The following is a 17,850-nucleotide window of genomic DNA, read 5'->3' as shown; positions in this document are numbered from 1 at the left end:
AACTTTTTAGAATAATTAAGTAATGAAAAAAATAAGTATTTTTTACATTAATATATTTATAAAACTTATAATTAAATCAGACCTATTAATTAATCATTTAATAACCGTTATTATTCTTGCTAATCATCCATCAATAATTTTTATCTTTCATTAATTACCTTTTAATTATCTCTAACAGTTATTTGTATAGACCTCTAATTTATTGGTTATTGACCTGTTCGTCCCCTGGTCCGGACATAATGCCATGTAGTACATTTCTTAAAACTAATATTTTTATAAATAATATGCACAAAATGCCTTATAAAAGCATCGATGAATATATTTTTTAATTAAAATGGGAAAAAAATCTTTTACAATTTTTAACGTGTTCAAACATATTTTTTAATAAAACTAGTTTTTTAATGAATTTTTGAAGGAAACATTTGTTGGATGAGAAACATTTGATTTATCTTCTAAAAATAACTTTTTATTTTATTTTCTGAGAATGGATTTGCGAATTTCCAAAAAAATATTTATTGGAAAGATAAAAATCCAACTTTCTTGATAATATTACTCCTCTTAAATTTCTTTAATGTAATAAATTAATTTTTACTAAAATTAACACATTAATTTGTAGGATTTAATTACTTCTAAAGATATTTTCTTAGAAATCACAGTAATCACTTATGGTAAGAAACTGCTTTTTTTAGTTAAAAAACAATTTTTATTATTTTTTCCACTTTCTTTTATTTCTAATTTCAGATTTGTGTTACTCCTTCTCCAATCCATGCTCTTTTTTCATTTCTTTGTTCTCCAGTTGGCCTGATTTATTTATTCAGTAATTAAGCCAAACAATTGGTGGTCACAAAATTAGGAAGGGAAATGGTAACGAACACTCTTCCAACATAAAGCCCCACAACTCTCACACGTCAAACACAGACTCTCAAGTGTTATATTATTATTCATTCATTCAATTTGAACTTTCTCCAACGCCAACGCAATACGAATTAGACTAGACGGTGAGGGAAAGCCTGGAGAGTTAGTCCCCACTCCACTCCAATCATTCAATCGATCTTCGAACCAAAACCCTAGCTAGGGTTTCTTCCATCGTTGATCCATCCATCATGGCAGAAGAGGTATCTTCTTCTACTACTACTGCTCCCGCGGCATCTCCTACTGCTCCTCTTGGTTCCAGCGTGATCTCCCTAGTCAACCGCCTTCAGGACATCTTCGCCCGCGTCGGCAGCCAATCCACCATCGACCTCCCCCAGGTTGCCGTCGTCGGCAGCCAGAGCAGCGGCAAGTCCAGCGTCCTCGAAGCCCTAGTCGGCCGCGATTTTCTCCCCCGAGGCAACGACATCTGCACTCGCCGCCCACTCGTCCTCCAGCTCGTCCAGACCAAGCGCAAGCCCGACGCCCCGGACGATGAGTACGGCGAGTTCCTCCACCTCCCTGGCAGAAAATTTCACGATTTCTCCGACATTCGCCGGGAAATTCAGGTGCTGAACTTTTTATCTCCAACCTTTGCGTTTGTCTTTTTCATCTCTGTGACGCCGATAGCTTATCGTCATGAATTACTCACTAGGTGATTACCGTTTTAGGTCATTGAATAAATAATAGCGAAGAAGAGAAGTAGAATATTAACATCATGTTCGGTTGGCGTTTGCCTTGTATTTTGAATGACTATTGAATGGTGGAGTTCTGCTTTCCCTTTTGTAACATTACTTTTGCTTGCCGGCATCTAAGTGGAAGGGAGAAGAGAATCATTTAATAAGGAGGGTGACCCTTTCATTAATAAAGATTATTTTCTCTCTGACACTTTTTTTTGTATCCAGTTTTCTTTACTTCTTTACCCATTAACAATACATGCACACACTCTGGCACATTAACCGGTACTGAACTGAGTTGAATTTGGGTGTGATCTGATGGCTATCCGTGGTGCCATGTGCATGTATCGTGTTTGGCTTTGGTATTAGATGGCTTCCAATGCTCCAATAATAAAATGGAATAGATGGATACTTTAGAGACTTGGTCCTTTGAAACTAGTAAAATGGAGTATAATAGAATGTGTAAGTTAGTTGAATGAACTTTGAGAAATATTGTTTGCTTGACAGTCGTCAATGTTTTTATCATATCAATCGGTGATACTGTTTTGGTTGAGGGTCCATTATCTACTTAAAGTGATTTCTATGCTTTAAGCTTGAAATGTGGTTAAATTTGAGACATTATTTGCATCTATATAGAATGTAATACCGTTGCTAGTGATGTGCTGATAAGTTATTGTGTACTAATTTAATCCCTTTCTTTACCTTTATAACTCTATATTGACTTATATATGTTCACTCTCTTTCTGTAGGCTGAAACTGATAGGGAAGCAGGAGGGAACAAAGGTGTCTCGGACAAGCAGATTCGACTGAAGATTTTTTCACCGAATGTTCTTGATATCACACTTGTAGATCTCCCAGGCATTACTAAGGTTCCTGTTGGTGACCAGCCTTCTGATATTGAAGCTCGAATCAGAACAATGATCATGTCATATATCAAAACTCCTACATGTCTCATCCTGGCTGTCACACCGGCAAATTCAGATTTGGCTAATTCAGATGCTCTTCAGATGGCAGGGATTGCTGATCCTGATGGTGAGTTTGTTCTTCCACGTGTCTGAAACTTCAATCTTTTCATACCTCTTTAACTGGATTTTTAAAGGTTCTTGTTTCCATTGTAGGTAATAGAACAATCGGCGTAATCACAAAGGTTCGGTATACTCTTGTAACACTTTATCTGACACAATTGTGAAATTTCTTAAGCTTTTGCCTTGTTCTGACAATAATAGGCACTTATTATTTGGAATGTAGTTGGATATCATGGACAGAGGTACTGATGCCCGGAATCTGTTACTCGGAAAAGTTATCCCCCTCCGACTTGGTTATGTAGGTGTTGTAAATCGTAGTCAGGAGGTAATGATGTTATAATATAGTTCTAAAAGCTCTGTTTAATTACTTTAACCTGTGTGCATGTTTTTATTCATTAAAAGTGCTGGTCAATGTTTAATAACACCATAAATAAGGATACCTCATAAATGCAAATAACTAAATGTTTGTAACTTGCTTGATTGGTGTGGAGGTAAATATGAGTTGATTGCTGAAATATATTTTGGCTATTGTTTCGTCATATAGGATATTCAAATGAACCGGAGTATAAAGGATGCTCTTGTTGCTGAAGAGAAATTTTTCCGCAGTCGTCCTGTAAGGAAGTTCTTATTTGTAGTTAATAGTCAAGTTCTTTTACTTATATATGCTTACTCTTATCTATCTATGTTACTCATAGGTATACAGTGGTCTGGCAGATAGTTGTGGTGTTCCTCAACTGGCAAAGAAATTGAACCAGGTAGAGTCTCAGTGACACTAAAAACATGTATATTTATTGTTTATAATACTAACCTTATTTAGGGATTTCAAATGCAGAGTAAAAGTTTGGTTCAGTCTTCACACTTTTTCATTCTTAATTGACACTTCATATTTATTTATTTTCTTTATATAAAAGCAGTCAAAATTGTTATACTATCCTTTATCTTTAGGAGGGAGGTATCAAAGAAATGCACTTAGTTGTTTCACCTTCAGTGTTGATTTTGGTGGTGGCTTTTGAATTCTTCTTTGAATCATTTGTATCTTTTTTTGGAAGGGAGAAGAGAAAGGAGAGTTGAAAGAATGAAGTTTCTTTTGTTTTTAGTGCTGTGAAAGAGTTTGAAGAGTGTATGCAAATAGCCAGATTAATACTAGCTTGGAGTAAAGGCTTACTGTGTCGAATTTGGAGAAAGAATATTGTTAGATACTTCTTGGATAGAACTGAATTCTTTCAAATCCCATAAAATATTAAACCATTATGGATTGATACCAAGATTAGGATTTCTAGTCTAATGCAAGCCAATATATGGTATGCACATTTACCTGTTCATCCTTTTGCAGATTCTAGCACAACATATAAAGGCTGTGCTACCTGGACTGAGAGCACGTATAAGTACTTCACTAGTCTCTGTGGCAAAGGAGCATGCAAGCTATGGAGAGATTACTGAGTCCAAGGTTTGTGTTAATACTGAGATGTGTCTTGGATACGTTCCTGTGACTTGTTAAACCCTTAAATAGTTAAGTATGCCGCACAAATATTCTCCTTATTTTGTAAAAGAAGCGGCATTTTTTCTACTTTGTCTGTAATTATGCAATGCATTATTTATAAGTGTTAATCTCTAACAGGCTGGTCAGGGTGCACTTCTCCTGAATATTCTTTCAAAATATTGTGAAGGTACTGAACTATCCCAACAGCCTAGTTTCTTATCTTTTATTTATTAATGAAGTTGTGTTTTATTTTTTTCTGTATTTGTTAACTGCTATGCCACATATTGTTACTGTTACCTGTTAAGTAAATGGTATCTTCAATTTCTTTCTTCTTGAAAACAGCATTCTCTTCAATGGTTGAGGGAAAGAATGAAGAGATGTCTACATCCGAGTTATCTGGTGGAGCACGAATCCATTACATTTTTCAATCCATATTTGTCAAAAGTTTAGAGGTATATAATTCCTGTGTTTCCATATGGTAATGTTCGAAATGTCTTTTCTCATGCTACATTTCAATTAAGATGGAAAATGCGGAGGAGGCTATAGTTAAATCATTAGCCTGTCAACCTTATTGAATTTCATGGATGAAGACACTATTATCCTACAATTATTTATATATACTACGCATATGATATTAATCAAACATTGTTAAACAAACAAAATTGAATATTTGTGATTGTATGTATATAACCATGAAAATATGTAATTTCATTTTTGTTGCTAAACAGGTTTTCATCGTAATTTTTGTAAATGATGTGCTGAATGTTATCATTTTATTATTATGGGTTAAGCAAATGATAGATTATAATTCAATGTATTTAAAGGGAATGAGAAATAATGATTTTATTATAAGCACAGCGTATGATGTCGAGTTGTAAGCAATGAGCAAAATGTGCTAATTCCTTGTGATGCAATGCTATCATGAAGGAGGTGGATCCATGTGAAGACCTGACTGATGATGACATTCGGACTGCCATACAGAATGCTACAGGGCCTAAATCAGCACTATTTGTTCCAGAAGTAGGTCTTTTTACCCAATCCTTTTTCCTTAAAAAATTGAGATAGAAATTATATTTCAAAATAAGATTTTGGTTGATTTTGTAAATGTTTCATCATAATTTGTGAACCCAAATACATAAATATGTTTATAGAAAATACCCTACTCTAGAACAAGTTTATCTATTTATTTCCATGTAATCAGGTGCCATTTGAGGTCCTTGTGCGAAGGCAAATATCTCGTCTATTGGATCCAAGTCTTCAGTGTGCCAGGTTTATATATGATGAACTAATAAAGGTAGTGACAGGGCTTTAAGCTTGCCATCTCTCTTGTCTTGCATTATCAAGTATGTACCTAAACAAAATCCCTTCTCTTCAGATCAGCCATCACTGTATGGTTACTGAACTGCAGCGATTCCCTTTCTTGCGAAAGCGTATGGATGAAGTTATTGGGAACTTTCTACGAGAAGGCCTTGAACCGTCAGAGAATATGATTGCACACATGATAGAAATGGAGGTGTGCTGAAATTTAACTTGTTTAAATATAAATGTATACTTTCTCAATCTCTACTTAAAATTGCTCATCAGAATTTGGTTGAGCCAAAACTGTGTCACTTACATATCTTTCAATTTTCAAGTAATTTTTAGTCTGAATTTGATGTAAGTATCATTCTTGATACTGCTTTCATTTTCAACTGTAAATGAGTAGTCAACTCCTTGACTTTCTTAATACTGTTCCGCATAAGAGAATGAGCCATTTATTTCCAATGGAGTTGTTATGAAGTTATGCCATTGGTGTGTATATTGAGTCTTCAGTTCTTGTTTAGCTGACTTAGCATGGCTTGGGATGCTGTGTTAGAACATTGGTGAATGATGTTCTCTCCAAATAAATTGGAAAAATCATCACAACTAAAGATATTAAAGTGTTTTTGGTGTGTATTAGAAATCATTGACATGTCAATTGTGACGGGCAATCTATTAGAGTGAATCATCAATTTCCTTGTCCATGATTTCTTATTCAAACTACTCAATAATTCTACAGATGGACTACATAAACACTTCCCACCCAAATTTTATTGGTGGAAGCAAGGCATTAGAAATTGCTGTGCAACAGACCAAGTCTTCTCGGGCTGCTATACCAGCTTCTAGGCAGAAGGTATACTTATTACGAGATCTAGTTCCTAATATGCCCCATATTTTTCATGTGAGATATGTATTGTAATTTTTGCAAGCCTTTCTTTACTTTCAAAATTTTCTTACCAATCTCCCATAGGATCCTCTGGAGTCTGATAAGGGATCAGCCTCTGAAAGAAGTGTGAAATCCCGGGCTATTCTTGCAAGACAAGCTAATGGAGTTACTGATCCGGTTTGTAATTGTATATTGTTTAATTCACAATAAATTTTTCTTAGTGGGAATCTAGTTAAGAGCTACTAAACTTAGTATCTCGTTGTTATTACTGTATTCTTATGATATAAATGATAAACAGGGTGTCCGAGCTGCATCAGATGTTGAAAGAAGTGTGCCCTCTGGTAATTTACATGTGCTGTTTAATGTTTTGGTTTTTGCATTTATTTTAATATGAACTTGTTTTCAATATTATTTTTTGGTTGTCCAATCTTTAGTCGAGTGATTTTATTATCTATGGGCTTTATTTTTATTTTGAGGCATTTATGATTTTAATGCTTAATATCTTTCAGGAAACACTGGTGGATCAAGTTGGGGTATATCATCCATTTTTGGTGGAGGTGATAGTCGAACGACCGTGAAGGAGAATATGGCTAGTAAACCACATACTGAACCAATTCAAAGTGTGGAACATTCATTCTCTATGATCAACTTGAGACAGGTTTGTGTACATGACACATTTATTGTCAGCTTGAGCTTGATCAATATGTTCAATAGCTATAAATTTCATAATGTTCGTTGGATTTTGTAGCCACCTCCTGTCTTGAGGCCATCTGAGGGCAATTCAGAGACAGAAGTTATTGAAATAACAGTGACAAAGTTGCTTCTGCGATCGTACTATGACATTGTCAGGAAAAATGTTGAGGATCTTATCCCTAAAGCAATCATGCACTTCTTGGTACTTTACTGCTTCATCTACTTCTTGCAATTAGAAATCTAAAAGTAGTTTTCTCAGTGTGTTTGATTGCGTTATTTTCTTTAGTTTGTAAAAATTGTTTGATAAAACAATTTTCAAAAGCTATTTGTAGACAAAAGTGGGAGAAGATGTGTAAGGAAGAACACGAGTAAGAAGAAACTGATAGTAGAAAAGTAAGAAAACCTAAACGATTCGAAGATATTCGAACTTTTTAATGTAAAAATTAAAAAAAAAAAAATACTGGTTTTAGAATATTTTTCAAAAGCTATCGATTGAGTTGCTTTTGTTAAAAGAAACGTAACAGTTTTATCCATTTTGTAACGAGAAAGCTTCTATTCCACTTTCTTTATCCATTTTGTAATGAAAAAGCTTGTGTAGACAGGTGTCTACACAAGTTATGTGAACTAAACCAATAAACAAGTAACGGTTATGGTACTCGAATTTATGGGAGTATGTCAATAAAATAATTCTTTTCTGCACTAGAATTTCTCTGTACTTTTAACCTAAATAACATTGTCTACTAGATCTTGACGTATATTGTCTCTCCCACTGAAAATGGTGAGTGTACTCAAAAAGTTTAAATCCAGTTGGTTTTTATTGAGTAGATGCCTACTTTTTTAAACTGTTGCAAGCAATATCAGTAATGTGCTATCTCGTTTCTGAATTTAAGTATACTCAGCATTTCACTTTGTTTTTTAAGACGAGGGTGTCCTGTTACTTATGTTCTTAATATTTGATTCGATTGTGTACTGTGCTATTTATTTTGGAGTGGTTGGGGATACTTGATTTTTCAAGCATTCAATAAAATACTGGTGACTGTCTCTTACAAAATCATATCAGGTAAACAACACCAAGAGAGAGCTGCACAACGTCTTTATTAAAAAGCTATACAGGTAACATATAGTGGCTGTGGCATGCTAATTCATTCTGATGTATGTTTCTCTGACGTGGATTGCTGATTATACTGTGTATTTTAAAATTCAAACCAGAGACAACCTGTTTGAAGAAATGTTGCAAGAGCCTGATGAGATAGCCTTGAAAAGAAAGCGTTGTAGAGAACTTCTTCGAGCTTATCAACAGGCTTTTAAGGTTTGATAGTCCTATCACTTTTAATGGGCAATGTTATTACTTGGCATGTTAGTTATGTTCTATTTAAATTGGTTGCTTTCTCATGTTACTCATCTCTAATTAGAGGTGTATGTTATTGGAAGTGGTGAGAACCTATTCCTGACACTTAAATCATATACATAAATGGCCGAAATCAAATTTATGTGATCAGTTGAAAACGTTACCGAATTTTGTTTCAGTCTTGGTAATCCACGTATCATCTAATAGTTGATATTTCTTCCCTTATATTCCCAACAAACCACTGCTTTAAAGAAAAATTTGATTCTTGACAACATATGGTTCACGTGGTGTACTCATCCCTTTTACTCTGTGAAATAGTTAGTCACTTACAAGGGTTGTAGTTTATAACATGATGTGCTTTCAGATGTATACGGTGCAAGATTTATTTATTTTATTTAGGTATTTTACATAACCTAACCTAACAACATATCTGATAACTGTATTACGTGTTGGTAGGACTTGGAGGAACTACCAATGGAAGCTGAGACAGTTGAAAGAGGATACAGTTTGCCCGAAACAACTGGATTGCCCAAAATTCATGGATTGCCAACATCATCTATGTACTCAACCAGCAGTTCTGGAGACTATTATGGAGCTTCTCCAAAGCACTCCAAGTCGAAAAGGTCTTCACATTCTGGGGAACTTCAATCACCGATGCACGGTGCTATATCAGATTCCAATGGAAGTGGAAGGCTATTCACGTCAAGCTTTTATCCCACGGTTGATGCATGAGCTATACGTGAATGTGCTCACTGGTCGGTGGAAGAGTTAACTCAAGGCATTTTATTCATTTGATTACGCTGCAACTTTCGGGATATAGAACTCTGCCTCCCGGAGCTGGACTTCATGAAATTACTCTATCTAACTAAAATGGTCTTGTATATTGGCCATTGCTTTCTTTCATAAGTTCACTTTTTCTTCTCATATAGCATTGGCATTTTTTACAAGGCTCCAGAGAAAGAATAATAGGAGCAGGTGATCTTTCACATTTTTGAGAATCGGCTTTCTATACATTCGTGTATATGACCTTGTCTTTTTTGTTTAGTCAGATCAGATGTTTTTGTTATTAATCGACAGTTATGTAATTCGAGTTGTGTTTTTTCAAAAAAGATTGGGTGAATTGCTATTTTGAAGTAATAGGAGGTCATCGTTATATGAATATGCAAGCAATATGGAGTTATCAATTTTAGTTATTATGTAGGGTAGTGACTGATATTGCAATATTATTTATTATACCTATCAATGAAGAGGATTCTTTTTTTATAATTGTTGTATGACTGTCTTTTTTTTATATAATTTATTATTAATTTTAGTCTTATTAGCATATCTCATTTTATTGTTTTGCTATTAACTACTTTAAATTTAGTTAATTATGTACTATAAAAATTAACTATGGTGAAATTATAAGAATTATATATTGTTTAGAATCATTATAAATGTTCGTTAAGATGACTTTTATTTTTTTATTTTATTTTGAATTTGAAATTCAAATTGTATTACTATATTTTTACAATTTTTTTATGATTTAAAATTTCGAATACTTGTTACCCATATATTTTCAATTTGAAAATTTTCATGTTATTGGCAATGTGCATCTTAATTTCAAAAAAATATTGAAATTAAAAAATACTTATTTTTGCGTCATGTAAATCTGATATTGAATAATTTTTCTTTTAAATTGTTATAAAAATATGACTTATATTTTTTCTATTTATTTTACATAGTAAGAAATTGACTTTATAAATCAATTTTTTTAAGATGTTTTTCTTTTGAATAATATAGAGTAAAATCTAATTAAAGTTTTAAAATATACAAAAATAATGTTTTTAATAAATTTAAATTGAATGGATTAATTAGAAAGTCTGTACCTACTTTTTTTGTGTGTGTACGCATGCAAAATGTTTGATTTCCTGAGTGTTTTGTAAGAATTGTTGCTACCGTAAAAAGTGCTATAGTTATGTGTGCAAATAGATTTGAGTGTTGTTGTTATCAATTTTATTTTATTTTTGAAAATAAGTGTTAATGTATGCTGTATAACATATAAAGGATTTTTTGGAAATTACATGAGTTAATTCCATCGTATATATTATCATTAATTCATTTTAGGATTCTGTTTATTAAGGTTTTTCGAAAAATAAATTTTAGTGCATGCTGTATAACATATATGGGCTGAAGTTGTATTACAAAAACATATAGGGTTGAATATACAGAATTTGTTTTAAATTTCTGGACGGCCCATTTATATGGGCTAGATTGATATTATGTTTTTGCTATAATTTTGTATTTTAAAAAGGTTTTCTTTAAAGTAATAACTTGTGTATGTGTTAATAATCAATGTTTTATGAATATATTTTTCACCATAATTCAAATATTATAAACAGAAACTATGTTCAAATAAAATTTATCTGTTCTTTGTTATTAATCAAAATTTGAATCAAAGAAACCAAACATATGTAATACAAATTATTTTAGTACAATCTAATTTCACATACACTTCATCATCATCAAATTATAAAAGTTGAAATAAATTTTATTAAATCTAATAAAATTGATTTCAACATCAAAACATTAAAAATAATTCAATTGAATTAATAAAATAATTTACAAAGTAATTATTAAATATTGTCAATTATTTATCAATAACTAAACAATAAAGAAATAAACATATAGGATCGGGATCACAATGAGAAATCGATTCATGAATTGTATGAACTTGTTTTATAAAATAATTTAAAACTAAAAGGTGAAAAAAAAGACTCGAACATGTCCAAAATCTTATCGTAACTCTGTATTGTAATATCAGTAGTTGAAGTGGAACATACAAATTATTCTCTCCATATATGATGTAAGATCGCTCACAAATCTGTTAAGCTATAGCAATTTTCACGTACTGTGTTCTATGCAGAGCAGATGCATATTTATTTTGTAAGAGAATATTACTGAAGGTGAAGCTATGGGAATGAACTCGATCTCAAACATTATGCATCGCTAATTTATCAAAGATACCTTTATTTCTTACAATCTTTTGTATCAAAACTATAAATTAAATAAGGTGTCGAATAAAGATTTTAGATTTACGCATGACAGCAATTATTAAATAGGTTGCATACTTTTTTTTACTATAATTTACTTCAATATTAAAGTAGATTTATGACAGGAATCGCTTATTGTACCATTTTATTGATAAGATCTGGATTCTCATATTTGAAAGGAGATTATTCTATACTAAAAAGAGAATAAGATGCTATATAGTCCACCAAAAAAAAAGGGCTTAATCAGCATGGGTGGACTTCGCATCATTTGTTGATAATGTTGAAGTTAAATACTAATAAATTTGAAGTATTAAGAAGAAAAAATAACTAAAAGGGATGATTATTGTGGACATTCTTGATAATGGATGCCAACTTAGCAATAGCATGCCTAATTAATATTAGACTGCATCATCCTACAAAGTCTTGTTTCTTTAATCAGTAAAACCCTCTTACACATTAATAATAATATCTCAAATATTATCACGATAATACTATTTTACAGTACTCTTTTTGTTTTTTGTTTTTTTTTTTACTTTTTCATGTCATATATCTTATGGAATGGTAGTAGTAAGTGATGACAGTCAAAATCGACCCTTTAGAAAATTGACGCATAATGTTTTCAAAATCTCCTTGTCGGGCTCTAGTAATGCCGCCTTATCCTTTGCATCCAAAGCAAAAGCTTCCTAATATTCCAAACAACCATATTAGGTTGCATTCAAAAATCAGAAGAAACAGTACAAGAAACAGTGGAAGACAAGAAAATGAAGATTAAATACCTGAACCAAATTTCGGGTAATAATACGATCTATAAAGTGCAAGAGGATGTCATGGGTGAATTCTGGGTGGCCTTGGATGCCAAAGATGTGATCTCCATAGCTGAACATCTCAATTGCACACATTTCTGACCAAGCTATCACCTCTGCTTTAGGAGGCAGCTCTAGAATCTACACTTCAACATAGTCACTTTAATATTATAATCCGAAAAAAAAAATGTTGAAAGGTATTATTACATAAATGACATGGTGAGACATTTTTATATTCATTTTGAGACATAGTACAATGATAAAATAGTTTGATATAGTATAATGATAATTTTGTGTTTTTAAAAAAAGAAATGAATAATAAAAAAATATTAAATGAATGTAAAAGATTTATATTTATTAAAATATCGTTTTGGTATTATTTTTATTATGATTAAGTTGAGAAATTACACACTAACCTCATCCCTGTGGCATTTGTATATGGAAAGTTGTGATGGGAGTTTGAGAGATGAGAAAGACAATGGCAGAGATGATGACACGTTTATAGATTTCACACCAATGTCCCAACCCTTCGGAGATCGACCCACCTTCCCTCCCAATGCACGCCCGATTATCTGTTACATATATTTCAACACTCAAATTTCCGACACATCTGTTCATATGTTTTCTGTCGTGTAATAAATATCTTTCATACTTTACAAGTCTAGCATATAGCAAGGAAACAAGAGATTTCAGAATTAAAACGTTTTTTTTTGTTTTTCTAAATCTAGCCGTAAAATATTTATAATAAGAAAGTTTAAAGTGATATTACTACAGAAAATGTTGATTGTGATTATTATTTAAGATATATTTGTAATAATAAATACTATGTGTCCATGAACACGCAATTGACAATAAAAAAAAAGTTGAAAACAACACAAAAATAATCAGCCACGAGAAGTCATCAAATAATGAAAAAGAAAAAGGATCTGTGTCCTATCGGCAACCATTAAAAAAAAGAATCAATCAAATGACTCTTAAAGAGATTTTGAAAACGAAATTACATCCTTGTTGGCTTTTATTTTGCCTTTTATCAGAACGCAGGCTCACCACAATTTTATTTTTTTTGTTGGCCAAAATAGACAGATTAGGAGCATGCAAAAAGAGAATATTATCTTGGCACAAAATTCCACACAAAAATTCCAAAAAGAAGAATATCATTAACATACAATGTATTTCCACACAATATTCGAGTGGTGCGTTCACAGAATTCTACATGGGAAACGTGACGTGGAGAAGACAGAGACAATAGACCTGTGCAGTATTAGTTAGAGCACTCAAAATATAAGACATTTCAAATTTAATCTCGTAAGTTAAAAAGATCATTGTGGACAGAACCAACAACCCTTGCAACATCTCTGGAACAGAGTACGAGAACATAAATATAGTATCCACAACTTGTTTTCCGAGGAACTGAACCACACGGTCAATTTCGAAATACGTATCCAAACTTTTTTTCCTCGTACTAAAATCTCTAACTGAGCTTATTTGTTTATTTTTCGAAGGCTAAAAGAATTTCATCACTGCAGGAGTAAATCGAATGGAAAAGATATTCACCCTCTTCTCAAATTTGAACCAAACTATACTTGAGCTAATTAATACACTGAAAGAAAAAAGAAAAGAGATTGAAAGTAAGATAACTTTTACTCCTTTACATAATGACTCAAATTTTATGGTTCCTAACCAGATGGATTCAATCTTTAATTTTGAACTGTTTAACATTTAACTAACGATTATATTGAAAAGAGATGAACATTCATAACATTACAATGGGCATTTAGGTAATTTGACAGGTTTACCACAAGCATATAATGAAACAAAAAACTATACACGAATGAGACTTATCTATATTAGAATATTGAAGGGCAGTTTTCAGGAGATTTTAAAATGAAAACAATAATTGATTATAGAGATATGAGAGAGAAAGTAATTAAAAAGCAGAAACATGGGAGGGAAGTAATTGAGTAATACGGATATATATGGAAAATGAAATCGAAAGTAGGTGATGAATTGATGGTGACAAGTAGGAACCTGGTGACCAAAGCAAATGCCAAGGATTTTCTTGTGCATAGAGTCCAATTTGTTAACGAGTTGGAGAAGTTCAAGAATCCAAGGGTCGTTGGAATGGGCGTCGTAGCAACTTCCGGTGATGACAAAGCCGTCGTAGAGAGAGAGGTGGTGGTTGGCCGGAAAGTGTCCCTGCACCACCTTGTAGAGGTCCCACCTCTCTCCCTCCTCCGCCAACACTCTCCCGAAGATCCCGTAACAGCCGCCGTGCATCTTCAACAAGTACTCCGAATCCTCACCGCACATCAGCAGCGCATACCTCTTCTCTCCGATCTCACCCATCTCAGAGAGAAACTATTTGGTGTTCTTCTCGTTAGCTTCCGATGATGGACAGACAGACACAACTACCTTTCCCACTCTGGCCTCCTTTTTAAAGGCTTCTCCTCCCCAAATTGTCCACCTTCTCACCTTTTATTACCAAAATGCCCTTTACACGTCACCCCTATCTTTAATCTTCTAATTATGACATCATACATGTTTTATCTTCTCCTTTTTCGTTGTAAACAAATAATTTCTCCTTCCTCTTTCTATCTTTTGCAACTCTCAACTATCATTACAGTTAATTCCAATTCATAACACAATACCTAAGCTTTTAGTTTTTTTTTTCTGTCGTAAAAATTATTCTTCAATTTTATTTTACTATTATTTTATTAACTCAGTTCATTATTTTTAAAAGCAAATTAGTATTATTATCAGTTGTTAACTCTTAAACAGAGTTTTTGTGAATGTATATGAAATCTGGAAGAGTAAAGGAACAGTTTGTATATCCTAGTACGTGACCATTTTTCCTAAGTTTAAATAGAGTGGTCGTAAATTAGTGAGACAGCGTGGCTATGCGTGTGAGGTAGGTTATTCACAGTGACTTGGGTCATACATAAATAGTATTTATTTGTAATTTAATTTGTATTATCTGTTATTTATCAAATATTTATTTGAAAAATACTTATTAATATTTTGAAATTTGTAGATATTTCTAAATATATATGAATATCAAAAACAATATTTTATAAATTTTTCAAAAAAATATAAATATAATTATAAATTAAATTAAATTTAAATTAAAATTTAATTTTAACTTCTTGTTTGAATAATGAATAATCACGAATATAAATAATATAATATTTATATTGTTTATAAGTGAATATTAAAAATATTCATTATATCATTATTTATAATAATAATAATTTATGATTATCAATTATTATTTACGTATATATTAATAATTTTGCCATTTACGCGTGGAAATGCAAGTAACTGTTTGGGTGCGCGTTTTTTTGAAGCTTCCAAAAGGTGTTTTTGCGTGGCTTTTGTTATCACATATTTGACGTGAAGAGGGTGTCAATAAAGTGTGTGGGTAACAAAATTCCATTAACAATATTCTCTTCTCTCTTTTTTCAGTGGCCCATATTCGTCTTTTTTTTATTTATTTTACACACTAAAACATTACGGAAAATGAGAGTAAGGAAATTTTAATATAAGGAAAAGAAAATAGTGTGAAGGGAACAATGTCATTGTTTAATTTGACTTTTCTATTCTGTCTCTCTGTCTTGTGATAATGGATTCTTGGTCTCATCAACTTTTTCTTCAAGTAAAATATAAATGCTTTTTTTTTTCTTTTTATATTCGTTCTTAATTTTTTTTTTCATTAAATCTAACATAATGTGTCACATATATTGTTAATTTTATCATGAGCATTACATTAGCAGATGACATCAAGTCTAAGATAAAACTAATTTTACTTTCATTTATAAAAAAAAAACATATTGTTTATTAAATATAAACACATTTTACATACTTTTTCTTACGTTATCGCAATTATATGTATTTTTATTTATTTTATGAGAACGATATCTTTGGAAAGTTACCAAGATATCAGTAAAATAAATGAACATACTTAACTTTGTCATTAATACGAATCGACTTTATTTTTCTTGTGTACAAAAAAGGAGGCAGTAATTAACGTATTTAGAAAATAATATAAAGCATGGTTATTATTATAACACCATTTTGATGCTGATTATAACTTCTTAGCACGTGATTTTAAATTCTATTCATTTATAAAAGGTTTAATTATATTTCTTATAACATCCAGTATTTATCTATTAATAAATTTGATGTTCACCAGTCAATCATAAACTATCACATCATAACTATATTAAATAATTTATCGGTGAAATATGAAAGATAGGTCATATTTCATATCCAAAACATTATTATACATTTGGGAAAAAAATCATATTTAAATGCATTACAATGACATTCATGAATTTTCTTATGCTTTAATTTATACAATATACAAAGTTTAACATTTGCGAATTTTAATTATGCTTGATGATGTTGCTAGGTGATGTAACTATCGTTTTTGAATGGTATACGTATAATCACACATAATCATTTTGGTTAATTAAATTCTCAATTGATATAGACATTTGTCAACATTTTCGTAAGAATTCTTCGAAGCATTAAACTTAAATCGATTGACGTAATGTAACTTCAACTATATCAATACTCGAGTTGGGCCATTGAGCCCAAAATACGCCCAGATTCAACACTATATTCCATAAAGTTTAAAATATTAATAGAATAATTAAAGTTGAAGACGAGTGAATGATGAAGTGTATACTATTCCTTAATATAATCCAAATTTGTTTTCACGACCGAATCTTGATAATATTATAGAAAAATACGAATGGAGGAAAAAAATATATAATAACTTAAGTTGTCTTTATCTTTTGTCCAACCAACTACATTTGTATATATGAAAATTGACCAAGACGAAGAATAGACTTGAGTCGTCGGAAGAAAATATCAATACTAAATCCTTGATATTGTATTTTACATTTTTTTATTTAGCCTAAGGTATTAGTTGTGGCTATAATTTTAAAAAATTATAAGCCTATATATATATATATATATATATATATATATATATATATATATATATATATATATATATATATATATATATATATATATGTATTCAATAAGTTTCAATCTCTCCTTTTTGAATAATTTCACCTATATGATTATCTGCTTTCATGTAACTCACTATCATAACGTATGAAAAATCACAATTAAATAAGCTACCGTACTTTTAAAAATACATAAATTTTTATAAAACAAAAAATTACAAGATATCATGTCATTTCGGATCATATTGAACAGTTGAACAATACCATCAAATTAAAAAACATTACCATTGACAATATAATCTACTTTGGGAAGCCTGGTGCTTATCATCAGTATCATAAGACTATCAATTCATTATTATATAAGGAGATTTCGAGAATAAGAAAGCAATAAGTAAAATATAAATTTTAAACTTTATTAAAATTATAATTTTCAAATTAAACGCATGTTATTTAATTCAATAAATTTGTAATAACATCATTTTTTAACAATAAAAAGGAATTATTTTAAAATTAGAATGCTTGAAAAAAACACTTTAAAATATTTTTAAATGTGTCGAATTTACTTTTGATTAATAGAAAATATTATTAACAGAAAAATATCAAAACAATATTTATGAAATTATTTTAAAAAAATATAAATTTTGAGTTCTAAAATAAAAATCAAAATAAAAAAATGTAACTAATTCCCAAACATTAAAATGGAAGTAGGTTTCAAAGATTGA

The 17,850-nt window shown here is 31.2% G+C and overlaps 2 protein-coding genes across 2 annotated transcripts; one reads left to right on the top strand and one right to left on the bottom strand.

Moving 5' to 3' along the window:
- The first annotated feature begins 831 nt into the window (after nucleotides 1-831).
- Nucleotides 832-9,454, top strand: LOC108343046 (dynamin-related protein 3A). The gene is made up of 20 exons (XM_052878930.1): nucleotides 832-1,478; nucleotides 2,336-2,618; nucleotides 2,705-2,733; nucleotides 2,835-2,936; nucleotides 3,156-3,224; nucleotides 3,307-3,366; nucleotides 3,945-4,058; nucleotides 4,230-4,278; nucleotides 4,434-4,543; nucleotides 5,019-5,111; nucleotides 5,293-5,385; nucleotides 5,467-5,604; nucleotides 6,130-6,243; nucleotides 6,361-6,453; nucleotides 6,575-6,617; nucleotides 6,786-6,934; nucleotides 7,025-7,171; nucleotides 8,030-8,082; nucleotides 8,179-8,278; nucleotides 8,774-9,454. The coding sequence occupies exons 1-20, from the start codon at nucleotides 1,104-1,106 to the stop codon at nucleotides 9,047-9,049; spliced, it is 2,490 nt and encodes an 829-aa protein (XP_052734890.1). The 5' UTR covers nucleotides 832-1,103; the 3' UTR covers nucleotides 9,050-9,454.
- Nucleotides 9,455-11,673: 2,219 nt separating this feature from the next.
- On the bottom strand, nucleotides 11,674-14,559 carry LOC108341076 (gamma-glutamyl peptidase 3). Its single transcript, XM_017578693.2, has 4 exons — nucleotides 14,181-14,559; nucleotides 12,569-12,724; nucleotides 12,126-12,293; nucleotides 11,674-12,032 (listed from the first exon to the last, which is right to left on the bottom strand). The coding sequence occupies exons 1-4, from the start codon at nucleotides 14,496-14,498 to the stop codon at nucleotides 11,931-11,933; spliced, it is 744 nt and encodes a 247-aa protein (XP_017434182.1). The 5' UTR covers nucleotides 14,499-14,559; the 3' UTR covers nucleotides 11,674-11,930.
- Between the last annotated feature and the right edge of the window lie 3,291 nt (nucleotides 14,560-17,850).

Source organism: Vigna angularis, chromosome 6, assembly GCF_016808095.1.
Source record: "Vigna angularis cultivar LongXiaoDou No.4 chromosome 6, ASM1680809v1, whole genome shotgun sequence".
In the NCBI taxonomy this organism is placed as follows: Eukaryota; Viridiplantae; Streptophyta; class Magnoliopsida; order Fabales; family Fabaceae; genus Vigna; species Vigna angularis.
The sequence above is the reverse complement of the archived record's forward strand: the minus strand, read 5'-3'. Positions and strand labels throughout refer to the sequence as shown.